The 14,635-nt window shown below is 57.1% G+C and overlaps 1 protein-coding gene across 5 annotated transcripts in view; it reads right to left on the minus strand.

The window, feature by feature from the left end:
* Positions 1-13,751, minus strand: part of ITPR3 (inositol 1,4,5-trisphosphate receptor type 3) — a 70,817-nt gene extending 57,066 nt beyond the window's left edge. For 2 of the 5 annotated variants that reach the window (XM_041735369.1, XM_041735306.1), the window contains exon 1: positions 12,287-12,766. In XM_041735369.1, coding sequence (XP_041591303.1) covers positions 12,287-12,375 — 89 coding nt within the window. In that variant the 5' untranslated portion in view covers positions 12,376-12,766. Of the gene's footprint in view, positions 1-12,007; positions 12,148-12,286; positions 12,768-13,058 lie in introns of those variants that run through there. The other 3 variants (XM_041735531.1, XM_041735596.1, XM_041735449.1) reach the window with 3 other exon arrangements.
* Between the last annotated feature and the right edge of the window lie 884 nt (positions 13,752-14,635).

Consider the following 14,635-nt stretch of genomic DNA (forward strand, 5'->3'; position numbering starts at 1 on the left):
CAACTGGTGGTACCAGCTGTGGATTTTGTCCAAATTCAGGGAAAGAACAGGTCAGAGCTTGGCCAATCAGAGAAGGTGCGAAAGAAGAGGCCGGAGCTATACAGAGCCTTGAATAATTCATAGAGTTTCCTGTAAGACATTAGGGAATCAGATTAGCTGCTTGTCTCTTAGCAAAGCCCTGAAGGGAGGGAACCCGAATGGCTATGTTTGGATGGGGGATGGGAGGAGGCCCTGGCCTAGGACCTGGCACTGCCAAGGGTGCTGGACAGCCACAGGGCATCATGGAAGTGAGTGTGGTTGAGGACAGGCTGGGGTAGCCCATAACAGCCCCTATCTTGTCCAGCGCTCAAGCCTTGGGGAGGCCACCTCCTCAGAGCTTGTCTGACCAAGGAGAAATCCATCCTTACCCTGACCCCTCCACAGCAGCCCTGGAAACTCCTTGTCTGGGCCACACGTGCAGGAAGAACACACGAAAATTCAGATGCCTGGCATGCTTTTCCTAACCCCCCGGCCCAAATCTGCCTGCCCTTCTGCGGCTGTCCACTTGTCCCCTCCCACCCTGGCATGGCTTCTGAAGCCCTGGCGGCTCCAAGCAGCCCCTCGCAGTGCACTGTGGTCTACAAAGCATGGTATATTTTGGGAGCGCGAGCTGCAACCACACAGGGGAAGGGAGGGATTGATCGGGAGGGGGACATGGCCTCCAGGAGGGCTTCAAACAAGGTCAGGAAGGAAACCATCCTGGACCCTCCGGTCCGCAGCTGAGGGACTGTGTAGGAGGGACCAGAGGAAAGAAGCAAAGTGGGAGGACACAAGAGGCAGGGGTGTTCCCCGAAGGTATCAGGAAAACAAGGGCAGTAGATGGGGACTTGAGGGGTTCCTCCTGGTTCCAATGTTGCACAGCTTGCGGCCTCCACGTGCGGTGGGGGACTAGCACAGTCAGTGCGGCCTGGGGACGTCCCCAGGAGCCAAGCGTCTGGCTGCGGCCCCTTGCCCTGCTCATCGCTTTATTTCCCACCTGGTGCCTAGGGGAGCTCCCCCCGTGGCCGTGGCCGGCAAGCAGAGAAGCCATTGGCAGGACGTGCAGAGTCCCACAGGTCCCCGAGCGCCCGCGAAGCCGTCGGGGGTGAGCAGGCCGCTCTGATCAGACGGGCTGCAGGGAGACGGGGCCAAGACGAGGCCGGGCTGCAGGGAGACGGGGCCAGGACGAGGCCGGGCTGCAGGGAGACGGGGCCAGGACTGAGGCCGGGCTGCAGGGAGACGGGGCCAGGACGAGGCAGGGCTGCAGGGAGACGGGGCCAGGACGAGGCCGGGCTGCAGGGAGACGGGGCCAGGACTGAGGCCGGGCTGCAGGGAGACGGGGCCAGGACGAGGCCGGGCTGCAGGGAGACGGGGCCAGGACGAGGCCGGGCTGCAGGGAGACGGGGCCAGGACGAGGCCGGGCTGCAGGGAGACGGGGCCAGGACGAGGCCGGGCTGCAGGGAGACGGGGCCAGGACGAGGCCGGGCTGCAGGGAGACGGGGCCAGGACGAGGCCGGGCTGCAGGGAGACGGGGCCAGGACGAGGCCGGGCTGCAGGGAGACGGGGCCAGGACGAGGCCGGGCTGCAGGGAGACGGGGCCAGGACGAGGCCGGGCTGCAGGGAGACGGGGCCAGGACGAGGCCGCGCGACTGGACGGGCCAAGCTCTGCGGGCGGGAGCGCCTCAGAAGGGGGCGCGCCGGGGAGGCCAGGCGGGCTCCGCTGGGCGCTGGGCGCTGGGCGCCGCCCGCCCCGCCCCCCGGCGAAACCCGCCGCCCCACGTGCAGCCGTGGCCCCGCCGCCTCGCCCCGCCGCCTCGCCCCGCCTGTCTCGACTGCAAGTGCGCGCGGGGGCGGGAGGTGACGTGCGCCGCGGCCGCGCTTCCCGGCCTCTCCCCCGGCACCCCGCACCCCGCACCCCGCCCCGCGGCACCCGCGGCCGGGGCGCACCCCGCACTCTCCCCCACCGGGGGCATCTGTATTCATTAAACTGGCCGGACCCGGGTCACAGGTGCCCGGCCTCGGGTGCGCACCCGGCGCTGGGACCAGAGCTGAGCTCTCCGGCGAAGGTGCCCAGCGCCTCACCCTCCCCGGAGCCCTCCCCAGAGCCTCGGTCTCCGCCCAAGGTCCCGGGAAAGGCCACCTCCCACCCTCTGCCAGCCGCTGATCTCATCGTCCCGCCTGGTCCCACCTCCAGGCGTTTGCACACCAGAAGCCCTGTCCCAGTCCTGCCAAGTCCTGCCCTCTTCAAGGCCGTGCCTAGGCTCCTGCAGACTTCCCCGCCCGGTCCTACCACGGACATCGCCCCTCATCTAAAAGCAGGTGGCACCCCAGCCTCGACCACAGTAGAAAATCCAACCTTCCAATGTGCTGAACGTGTTTCAATTTATAAGCTGTTTTTATATCCAATACCTAATTCTATTCCCACCACAGTTTAGTGTGAGGTTCACTGAGTAAAACTCAACACCACACCACCAGCCCCAGCCCCACCCACCCACCCACAGAGCTGGTCAGTTGATGGCACATGTACAAGCTAGATCTCCATGCATTCAACAAAACCTTACAACAAAGCCATTATGGGCGAGGTGGAGTCAAGAAGCTCATAACCACCATGCTGATTGCCCTGAGGACAGGGGCCACTATGTCCTAGACCCCTGCATCTACCCACCTCAGGGCCTGTCCAGAGGACACTTGGGAGCTTTGAGGACAGAGCCTGCTAGGAGCCTTCTACCCACTGGGAGGCACAAAGCCAGTTTGATCCTGGACTACACAGGGCCATCAGCAAAGTGGGCAGTGGGATGAGGGTAAGTGGGGAGGGCCTGGCAGGAGGCCTGTGTTCAGGGCTGCCCTGGACCCTTTGTTGTTTGGGTTTTTTTTTTTTTGTTTAAACATTTTATTTATTTATTCATGAGAGACACAGGGAGAGAGAGGCACAGACACAGGCAGAGGGAGAAGCAGGCTCCAGGCAGGGAGCCCGATGTGGGACTCGATCCCAGGATCCCGGGATCCTGGGCTGAAGTCAGGTATTCAACCACTGAGCCACCCAGGGGGCCCTGCCCTGAACCCTTTGAAAGGAGATGGTTGACAAGTCTGCACTACAAAGTTGTGGAGGAGGGTGCCGTCCTTGAAATGCCCATGGGGTCTGCACCCCAAGAGCTTGTTTTGGGGGAAAAGAGAAAGGTAGATGCATCCAGTGACCTGAGTGGCCCCATTTTGCCCTGGCTGCACTTTGAGATCCAGGTGGGAGCCACAGGAAAGGCAGTGGGGCAGGTCAATGCTGTCTGGAAAGATTAGATAAGGAGGAAGAATTGAGCTAGAGGTGGAGCAAGTGACGATCAGACGATCAGACGAGTCTGAATCAAAGCCTGCACCCACCAGCATGGCCACCCTCAGAGCAGCACAGGACAGGGAATCAGAGACTCTATAGACAGCACCCCCCCAATCTATCTTGGAAACTGAGGCACAGAGGGGAAACTGACCAGGTCACACAACAAGTCAAAGGAATAGCCAGTTCCAGACCCCAGATCTCTGACTCCAGTCCAGGACACTGGCCACTGCCCCACAAATCTAAGCCAGACTCAAGGAAGGCCACTCCCAAAGAAGCCACTGTTAGAATACTGGGATTGGCTGGTGGTAGACACAGGCCTTGGAGTCCCTTTCTCCAAATACCCAAAGTCACACCCACTAGATGGAGGTGGGGAAGGAGGTTGGGAGAGGAACCTAGGTTCACTCGCTGGGATCCCTGGCTCATCAGGGAAAAGATTCATTTCTGCATCCCTGCAAAAACATCCATTTACTTAACCTCTCCCAATCTTTCTGTACCAAGGATCCACCATGTGCCGCCAGAGGGGCCAGTATATGGAACTTAAATGAGCATGGATCAATAAATGTTTGTTGAATGACTTCATGAAGTCCGACGAAGGCTGAGAGATAGACTCTGGACCAATAGGCAGGCAGGTAGGCTTTCTCTTCAGAGAGCTTACATCTAGAAAGGACAGGTAAGCCACATGCTCAGGGAACCCCGAGAATCTCTCCAGTGATGCATGGAGGTGGCAAAAATGACTATATTTGGCCCAAGAGAAAGAAAGATCCCTGGCTAAATGTACAAGGCTAAATGTACAAACCTTCTGCCCACAGGCCTGGGTTTCTGGCTCTCAGGACTGGTGGGCTCTGGCAAGGGCTGGGGTCTCAACAGTGCTGCTGGGGACACGGGAAGATATGCCTCTTAGGCTAAGAAGAGGGACAGGGAGCTAGAGAGACATGAGGGGAAGCTGAAAAGGGACAGAGGAGGTGCAAGCAGGAGCCATGCCCCTGGCCGGCACTCACCTCATCCCCTGGGCTTGCCAGGACCAGGCCTTTCTCCTGCTCTCTGGACTCAGCCTGTCCTGCTCACCAAAGTAACTGAAGCCTCAGGGCTCAGCCAGGCAGGCCCCAAGGCCCCGCCACCCCGCTCTGGACTGCCGCAGAGCTCTCTGGGAAACAGGGCAGCAAAAACAGCCCTGACAGATCCAGAGAGTGAAACAGTCTATGGCATAACCAGCCCTGTCTTGTCAGAAACTCAGGATCATCATGGCAAAGAAAGAGGTGGGGGCCTAAGAATCAAATGTAACACATGGACTTTTTTTTTTAATAAAGATTTTATTTATTTATTCATGAGAGACACCCACAGAGAGAGAGAGAGAGCTCGCGAGAGGCAGAGACACAGTCGGAGACACAGGCAGAGGGAGAAGCAGGCTCCATGCAGGGAGCCTGACAGGGGACTCAATCCCAGGACTCCAGGATCAGGCCCTGGGCTGAAGGCGGTGCTAAACCGCTGAGCCACCCGGGCTGCCCCAATAACGTGTGGACCTTGACTGGATCCTGAATTAAAGAAACCAGTGGTCAAAAAAAAAAAAAATGAAAGAAAGAAAGAAAAGGAAGAAACCAGTGGTCAAAGACACACTAGGACAATGGGGCACATCTGAGTTCAGGCTGGGCATCGGATAAATTATTAAAGGGTGTGATGCCAGTACTATGGTCACACAGGAACATATCCTTATTTCTTGCAGCTGTGTAATGAAGTATTTAGAGGTGAAAACACGCAATTATGTAATTTACCATAAAATACTTGGGCAAAAAAAATGGATTCATCATATATGGCAAAATGTGGACAATTATTAAGTCTAAGTAGTGGGCATTTGAGTGTCTTGAATTATATGTATGCCTCAGGCCAGTGGTGAGGGGCCAAAGTGACAGGTAAAGGCCAGAGCCACCGCATAAGAGCTCAATAAAGTCTACCCCTACCCACTACCATCAGCAACAGCATCTCGGAGATGCAGACTTGATTCTGCCTCCCATGACCTAAATCACTCTGGTCACCCATTTCTAGACTCACAGCCTGAGAGGATAGCACTCCTGCAGGCTGGAGGAAGGGGGTGCTAGCTGGCTCGCTGAGTAATGGGAGGGATTTGCGAACCAAATACACACAGGTGTCTGCCCCAACACCTGCAGCTGCCCACCCCCACCCCCCGGTGGAGGGGGGGAGCCTGAGATTTATGTTCACTGCCTCTTCTGGCTCTACCCACCTGCCAACCCCCAAATGCCCATATTTACACACCACCGGGATCATTTTACTCTGCTCCCTGCAGATTCCCTCCCTGCCTATCTCCCCAAGTGGAAACCCCTCTGCAAAGTGTCCCTACCCAGCCCCAGCCTCCACCCACACCCTGGGCTCGCTGAGTTGTCAAGACGTAGACTCATCTCTGTGGCCCACAGTCACTGGTGTGAAAGGCCCTGCGGCGTCCTCTCCGCAGACCCGTGCTATGTGACCCGGGGCAAGTCCTTTAGCCTCTCTACCCCAGGGGTCTTCACTGCAGGGAACTGTGACTGTCGGGGGCAAATGCTGGGTGTCAGTGCCAGCGTGACCAATGTGACACACTCAGGGCAACTCAGAGCTCATACTCAGAGGCCAATGATGAAACTTATTTGAGATCTGGGCTCTGCCCTACTCCCCTCTCCCAGACGTCCTCTCCTCCTCTCTCACAGGCCCCACTTCCAGGGCGGAGCCCCTAGCTCCACATGGGGGTGGGGGGAGCATGGACAACAGGCCTGGGGTCGACTACAGGGACTCTGGACCCAGTCTCAGAAGCAATCAAAACTCAGAAACCGCCCCCTGAGCTGGGAGCAGAAGGCTGGTGTGGCTTCACCTTAAAATCCAGCACATCACCCCACCCCCAAACCAAGCCACTGCCCCACCCACCCCACAGCCCCACTGGGAAGGGAAGGGGATATAGGGTCAGGAATGTGGGGCAGGGCAGAGTATGAGAAGTGGCTACAGCAAGATTCTTTAGGGCCAGGGAATTGGATGCAGCCTGGGTCCCTGGCATCCCACGGCTGAACCCCAGGGCCTATTCTGTCCTCGAGCAACCCCCACACAGCTCCTCTCCTCACTTCACCCCTCTCCATCACAGCCACCACATCCAACTTCAAGGGCGGAGGCTGATCTTTCTCCCCATACCTCCTAGTACCACACTCTCAAATTTAGGCCTTGAAGTGGAGTCAGAACCCCCCTGGGGCACAGGGCCACCTTTGCAGCACCTCTACCACCACAGAGACAGTTAGAGCCTATGAGGGAGAGATGGGCCTTCCTTTTGATCTCAGAATTCCACTGCTGGGAATTTAGCCCGAGAGGATAACTGGACAAGTGTTCGGGCATGTATGGACTAGGATGTTCTGTGCAGATTGTTTATAGTGCAAAAATTTAGAAACAACCTGAATGCCTAAGACTAGAGTTGCTTGAATTAATTAGGATAAATCATACCGTACGATGCTGTGCAGCCATAACAATGGCCTGTCGGCATTAGAAAATACAGCTTAATGTATCCTCCCAAAATGACAGAATACGAATCTACATGTGCAGTTTGACATCATTTTGTAAACGTTTGTGTAGATCGAAAGTTTAAAAAAAAAAAAAAGAAGACTAAAAGATCCATATACAGAATGTTCATGTAAGTCACAGTAGTATCACACATAATTTTTTATTTGAGTTTTTCCAGTTTTTCCATGGGACATACATTATTCTTGAACAAAAAAGAAAACATATTTCTTTTAAGTGTGTGTTTTTGTTTTTGTGTTTTAAGTAGGCTCCATGCCCAGCATAGAGCTCAACATGGGGCTTGAACTCAGGACCCTAAGATCAAGAACTGAGCTGAAATCAAGAGTAGGATGCTCAACCAATTGAACTACCCAGGTACCCCCCCAAAATATGTATTTTTAAAAAATAAGTTACATGAATCAGCCTAGCTGAGGCCAAGACCCTTCCCTGGGGCACAGGACAGGGGGACTTCCAGTATCCCCAGGGAAATCACAATTAAAGGAGAGCCAAGGGCAGGTCTGAAAGTTGCCCCAGAAATGCAGTCTGCATGGAAGGGGCAGTGCCCTCCCCCCTGGGATTACATGTGTCTCAGAGATTTAAGGTTGAAAGGGCCTTTCCAGACCTCCTCACCCAGTTCTCCCAGGGTATAGACTAAAACAGGCTGGAATTATCTTGGGTACTATTGATTCCCCAGTGCCTAGAACAGTGTCTGGCACAAATTAGGTGCTCAATTAATGTTTGTTGAATGACTTACTGAAGTCTGAAGAGGGTTAAGAGATGGGCTCTCTGGAGCAAGGGGCAGGTGGATCCAACAGGTAGGCTTCCTCACAGCCTATCAGCTGAAGAGGGCCCTTAGATCAGGGATCCCCACCCAGGTAAAATCCCTGGGGAGTTAAAAAAACAACAACAACAACAACAACTGTCAGATCCCAGCCCTAGAAACATTGATACAATTGGTCTGACATGGGACTCAGAAGCTGAAACGTTTTTTAAAGAACCCAGGGGGATTCTCAGGTGCAAACAGAGCACCTTTAGAGGCTATCCAGGCTGACAGAAACACACTCTGAGAAGGCAGTGCCCTGCCAAAGTCACCCAGCGAGTTAGTGACAAGCCAGGAAAGCTGGGCCCCTGGGGCTGCCAACCCAAGGGTCCTGACCCTGGGGAACTGGGCCTTTTTCCACATTTACCTCTGTGTTTTCAGGGTGCTGACCTCCAGTGTCCACCCTCCTGGGGAAGTGAATCAGGCTGGAAGGTGGACAGGGAAGCCCAAGGGGAGGCCCCTTTGGACCCTACTCCCTGTGATCACCCAGCCCTGGGTGACACAGGTTCAGAGGCCCTGAGACCCCCCCAGATGGTGCTCCAAGGCACTTTGACAAATGTCAGGAGCTCAGCCTCAAGACCCAGCTCACCTACCCTTCCCAAGTGATTCCCTGTGGGTGGGGGCCCACCCCTCTGGCCATCCAGAGGGATCTTCAAGAAACTGGATGTCAGACTCTGAGCGGCCCACCCTGCACACTCAGGACCAGTTCCTCACAGCTGCTGGCCAGGAACAACCATAAATTCTCTACCTTTCACTGCTCCTTTTCAGTCACTCCAGCCCTGGCCTCTGCTGCCTTCCACCCAGGGTGAGTTGTGAGGCAGTGGCCCTGGCCACACAATCCTGCCAAGAACAGGCGTGGGCCTGCTTTCCCTTCCCTGCTGAGGTCTTGACCTGCTCCAGGATCTACGGCCCAGACCCCTCCCATCCTCCCAACCCAGAGTTAATGTACAATCTGCACCAAGAGCTCTAATTATTCAGGCAGCTCTAATTGACCTCTTCTACTTCACCCCATAGAGTCTGGCCAGAATCTGAAGGCTGCCCAAGACTCCCTCCTCCACCAAGGCCCCCCTTCCCACCTCCCAGCTGACCAGCCCCTCTGCCCACCAAGACCGCCCCTGTCTTCAACAAATTCATTTTGTCCAGCCTTTACTGGGCACTTCTCAGACATCAAGTGTTAGGCTAGCCTGGGAACTCAGTCAAATCAGCCTCCAGGGTTCACAGACATGGGCATCAAGAGCCAGGGTGAAGGCTTCAAAGGGGACCAGAGTTGAAGACAGGAGCAGAAAGATTCTAATGAGGGGCGCCTGGGTGGCTCAGTCAGTTACATGGCTGCCTTTGGCTCAGGTCATGATCTCAGGGTCCTGGGGATCCAGCCCTGAATCAAGCCTGGTTCTCCCTCTGCCATGTCCCTCCGCTTGCTCGTACTCTGCTCTGGCTCTCAAGAAAGAAGAAAGAAAAGAAAGAGAAAGAAAAAGAAGAAAGAAAGAAAAAGAAAGGAAGAAGAAAGAAGGAAGGAAGAAGGAAGGAAGGGAGGGAGGGAGGGAGGGAGGGAGGGAGGGAGGGATGGATCCCTGGGTGGCTCAACGGTTTAGCGCCTGCCTTCCGCCCAGAGCATGATCCTGGAGACTCAGGATCGAGTCCCACATCAGGCTCCTTGCATGGAGCCTGCTTCTCCATCTGTCTCTGCCTCCCTCTCTCTCTCTCTCTCTCTCTCATGAATGAATAAATAAAATCTTTTTTAAAAAAGGGTGGGGGGAGGAAGGAAGGAGAAAGAAAGATAGATTCCGGTGAGGATAGAGCAGAAAGAGTTTGAGTTAGAGCAAAGCAGCTCACAGTTGAAGGCACCAAATGCCACGAGGTCCAGCACACAGATTCTGCGGGACGGGCAGAGGTCTGCGGTGCTGTATTTCTAGCTAGCATCTAGGTGAGGCTGCTGGACCGAGGACTACACTTTCAGTAGTGAGGACTTAGCAGGGCTTAGAGACCATTCTCCCACGGACTCTAAGTTCCCAGAGGGTGGGACCCACTGCTCCCTCAGAGTCTCAGTGGCCAGTACGGGGCCTGTGGACACGTTGAGCGGATGAATGGTGTAATTAATTAGTTAATCCCGGCAAAATGCCCAGCATTAGATGGCCCTACAGAGAACCCTCCAACTAATTGTGAAACACAATACCGGAGAGGAGTCTATGCAAAGCCACACAAAGCACAAAGGAAGAAGGGTTAATTCTCCCAGGTTGTGGGAGGAGGAGCTGAATCGCTCAAAAGAGGTCACTTTGCACTAGGTCTTAGAGGGTGGGTCAGATTTACCCAGGTGGAGGCTGGCCGAAGGGCGGGGGCAGCACAGGTGCAAAGGTAAAGAGACCTAGAGCCTGGGGTAGGTTCCAGGAATCAGAGTAGTGTCACCTAGGGCTGCAGAGTCTATGAAAGGGGAGGTAGGAAACACAAAATAGAAAATTAAGTTAGGGGGAAAAAATGCAGTTGGGGTGTGAGAGCACCAAGCTGGGAGGTGGGCATCCATCGGCGCAAATGGAGATGTTGGAGATGTTTGCACAGGGAACAGGCACCCTGGAGTAGAAGTGCCATCAGAGGTCACCAGGTCCTGCCCTGAGGAAGTGGGGAGGGAGGGAGTGCGGCAGAAAGAGCAGAGGCAGGAGGAAGCTATGTTGGGAGGCAACAGAATGTCTTGTGGGGGGATAAGACTTGTGTGGAGGGTGGAATGGGATGCTTTCCCTGACTCTGTCAGATCTCACAAGTACTTAAAAACTGCCTACTCTGGGCTGCCTGGGTGGCTCAGTGGTTAAGTGTCTACTCAGATCATGTTTTCAAGGTCCTGGGATTGTGAGATCAAGCCTGCATTGGCTCCCTGCTCCATGGGGAATCGGCTTCTCCCTCTCCCTCTGCTTGCCGCCTCCACCCCCCAACCCCTGGCTTGTGCTCCCTCTGTGATGTCAAATAAATAAATTAGTAAACAAAAACAAAAAATCCACCCACTTTGTGCCAGCCCTGACCCAGGCACTGAGCAACGGAGAAGATGATCATTTCCCAAAAGCCCCCAGTGCTGTTCAGGCAGTAGGAGGGGGGCTTCCACCATCTGCCCCCATTTCCCCCACGCTTGTCCTTCCCCCAGCGTTGTCAGAGGTGTTTACTGTGTGCCTACTGTGTGCAGGCTCGCTGCAAGCACAGCCCTGGCCAGAGGAGCAGTCAGGAACCCCTGGACAAGTGCTCTGGGGAGGCCTGTCCAGATGCTGCTCACGTGTGGTTCCAGCCCCATCCTCTGGGGAAATGAGCAACATCTGTCCGATCTAGTGCGGGGGAGAGGCCCTGTGGCTAGGGAATCCACGTCTCAGTGGGGAGGGGAAGGAAACGTGAAAAGGGTGGCAGGACAAGGAGGGCAGGTATACTGAAATTCCCAGTCAGAATCCCCTGCTGGCCGAGCTAGTCCTCCAATCCCCAAAGGCCTGTTGGATTCCCCTTTCCAACGGGACTAGAGCCAAACTCCCAACAACCCTGGGAGACACCAGGAGAGCCAGGTGACTCCCACTTCCCGGGCTCGGGGGAGCCAGGCCTGGGGTGAGGGAGGGTTCCAGGGCTGTCCTCCAACGGCTCCAGGGAGGAGGGACCTGGTGGCTGGCTGGGGTCTGAAGAGTAGGGGGAGCAGAGGAGGATGGGTCTATCCTAAAGGACAGCTGGGTGCGGTGGGGAGGATGAGACAATTTAGCACAAGTCCCCGAAATGAAAATGGGACAGAGACAGCAAGGCCCTGCCCAGGAGCCTGGCTGGAGAGGCGGAGAAACCACGCTACCCCCACCTCCAGCGACTCACCCAACTGCTCCTTTGAAAATAGACCTATTCGCTCTGCCTAATTCCTTTCCTTTCCTGCCCTATGCCCCGCTCCGGGCCTAGACCTCTCCAGGGATCTGAAGAGATTCCCTGCTATCCAGACCCCGGGGGGTGACGTCCAGAATTAATTAATGTTTGTAAAGTGCCCGGGAGATCCTGGGACCGGGGACCCCGGGGCGCCAGGAGAGCCGCGCAGGAAATTAACAGGGAGAGGCGGGGCGCGGGGCGGGCGGGGGGGCGGCCAGAACCTGGGACTCCTGGAAGGGGGGGCGGGGAAGACGCTCCGACGAAAGCGGGCAGGGCGGGAGAGAGCCGGAGGGAAAAGGTGCGAGCGGACCGTCACTAGAGGACTCCGGGCTCCAGGCTGAGCCTGCCTTCCCCCACAGCTCCGCCCCACCCCCAGAGCCAGTCACGTCCAGGCCCGGATGCCTTTCCCCAACTCAGGCCCCAGCCGCCCACCTGCCCCGCCCCGGGACCACCTGCAGAGGAAGTGGCCTCTCCCCGGGCTCCGAGACAGGCGAGCGCGCAGGGGTGCAGGCTTCGCGGAGGGGGCGCCCCGCCCATCAACTCCCGCGGAGGGCTCCGACTTCTACCTGGGCGAGCATTTCACTTCCTTTCTCTAAAAGAGAGGCGAGCCGTTACCTCGCTCCTTGAAGTTGGGGACTTCCAGGGCTTCTGTCCGGGGGCGGCGGCAGACGCACGCACAAGGCACCCGGGCCCCCTCCCGGCCCGCGCCCCCTCGGACTCGGCTCACTCACCCCAAAGTGCTGATGAAGCCGTTGACGGAGCCCTCGGCGTACAGGGAGACGATGTCCCCGATGTGAAGAAAGCTGGACATCTCGCTCATGGCTGCAGCCCGCCGGGGCCCCGGGGCGGCGCGGGCGCTCTGGGGCGCGGGGCCAGGCTGGGTGCAGAGGACGCCGGTGACCGCGGAGGCCGGAGGGGCGCGCCCCCACCCGCGAGCGGGGCGCTCGGCGCGGCCGGGGCAGACCAGCGGCCACCGGAGCGGAAGGCGGCGCGGCGCGGCCCGGGAGCCGCCGGGGGCGTCCGGGCGAGGAGGTGCCCGCGTCTCGGAGCGCCCGCCCAGCCCGGCCCGCGCGTACCTGCAGCGTAGAAGGAGCAGGAAGTCTGGGGCCGCCACACACACATGCAAATCCCGCCCGGGAGGCGGGGAAGCCACACCCCGCCCCCCCGCGCCCCGCCGCCGCCGGCCCGCGGGCACCCATGTGCGCCTGCCCGCCTCCCGGTGCCCTGCGCCCCTCGCTCGTCCGGGGCCGGGCCTCCGGGCGCGAACGAGCCGCCGGCCCCCGCCGCCCCAGGAGTCCTGGGCTCTGGCGGGCTTCCCGTTTCGGAGTTCCAGCTCCAACGAGCTCCCAAACGGACTCGCGGAACCGCCATCCCCGGGAGGCCCGGCCGCGGTGGGGGCTCTGTGCCCTCGGGGTTCCCCGGGCGGCCCTGCCCTCGGCCCTCGGTCGCAGCGAGCCGGGGCGGGCGCGCGCGGAGGGGGTCCAGCGCCCCCGCAGGCTCTACCTGGAGCAGCGCGCGGAGGGCCGGGAGCGCCCCAGCTGAGAGCCGTCTCGCACCGGGAGGCGCGCTCGTTCCTTCGCAGCGCAAATCGGGATTCATTTTTCTCAACGTGAAAAGCCTTTTCATTGCACAATAGAAGGCGCTTGGGCTTAGAGGGGAAATGAAGCAATGGGGTGGGTTTTGTTTTTTCTCTCCGCATTCCTGTGTACAAAGAGATCCAACTTCCGAATCAGTTCAGCCGCTCCCTCTCCAGGAGTTGGCTCCAAACTCTTGGCTCCTTCTATCTTTCTTTTTAAAGGGGGGTGGGGAGGTGACGAAAGAGAAAGCTACCTTCGCTGGTTAATAGCGCACCGAGTGCCAACAACCACAAGGCCGGTACCGGGCCTCGGAGTGACCCGCTGCGGTGTCGCCACCGAGCTCTGGTTCACGGAGTCCAGCCCTGAAACCCACGTCTCCGGCTCGCCTACTTTCTGTTCTGTTCCCGAGTGCTTGGGCGTTTGCTTCTTAATCCTTTTATCGTAACTCCTGGAATCGAGTGTCCACTGCCATCCCCATTTAACTCTCTTCTGAAACCCCCACCCGGACTTCCTGGGAAGAGGGTGGGGTGGGGGGGTTGTCCCTGGGAGAAAGGGAGGAGGGGACTGGATGGAAGCAGGAAGAAGAGAGACCCAGGGAGGGGTGGAGGCGTGAAGAGTAAAGAGACGGCTGCTGACCCCGGGGGAATGAAGAGAAGAGTTCTGGCTGTGTGGCTTTTTCACAGAGACCCCTAGAATGTGGGGGCGGGGGGGGGGGCACCTGCGGGATTGCTGAGCTCGATGTTTGACGGTTTGTTACCAAGACCCACAGTAATAAATACGTTTTACATCCACAGTCCACACAGCTATCTATATATAATTGAAACAATAGTTTCACAAAACAATACTTACCCTGATGACCTGTGATGCACTCTGATATTTTCTGTTCTATTTCTGTATTTTGTTTCATTTTTCAATACTGATTGTGACCCATTTAATTGCTTTTTTAAATGTACCTCACATTTAACTGCAGTTAAAAAAACCTCATCCAGATTTCTCTGCCAAAAAGAAATGACAAAAGCCCAGAGAAAGAGCACCAAACCTCAAGGTCACACTGTATATTCCTGGTAGCCCTAGCCAGAAGCCCGGCCCCTGACTGGCAGCCCCATACTCTCTCTAGAACTCCATACTGCACTGGACAGGCACTGTCCATGCCTGGAGCCCTGCTGGAACAGCCTCTCTGGCTCCCAGGAGTCAGGCCTCCACTGATAGGAGGTAAACCTATGCATTCATTTCATAAATGTTTATTGAGGGCCTACTGTGTGCGGGGCCTCTGCTGAGCACCAGCCTCTGATGGAGCTGAACCCTGGCCTGCTTTTTCCCCTCCCCACCCAGCAAGGATGAAGAGGGATGTGCTGGAAGCACCCTCTTGGTGGCCACACTCAGGACATCTGCCTCCCTTGTGCCCGCCACATCCAGGAATCCATGTTCTCCTGCTCCTGAGATTCAGATGGATGGTTCCATAACTTAGCTAAGGCCTCCCAGCCAGGCAGTGGAGCTCAGGCC

The sequence above is a fragment of the Vulpes lagopus genome, chromosome 1, assembly GCF_018345385.1.
Source record: "Vulpes lagopus strain Blue_001 chromosome 1, ASM1834538v1, whole genome shotgun sequence".
In the NCBI taxonomy this organism is placed as follows: Eukaryota; Metazoa; Chordata; class Mammalia; order Carnivora; family Canidae; genus Vulpes; species Vulpes lagopus.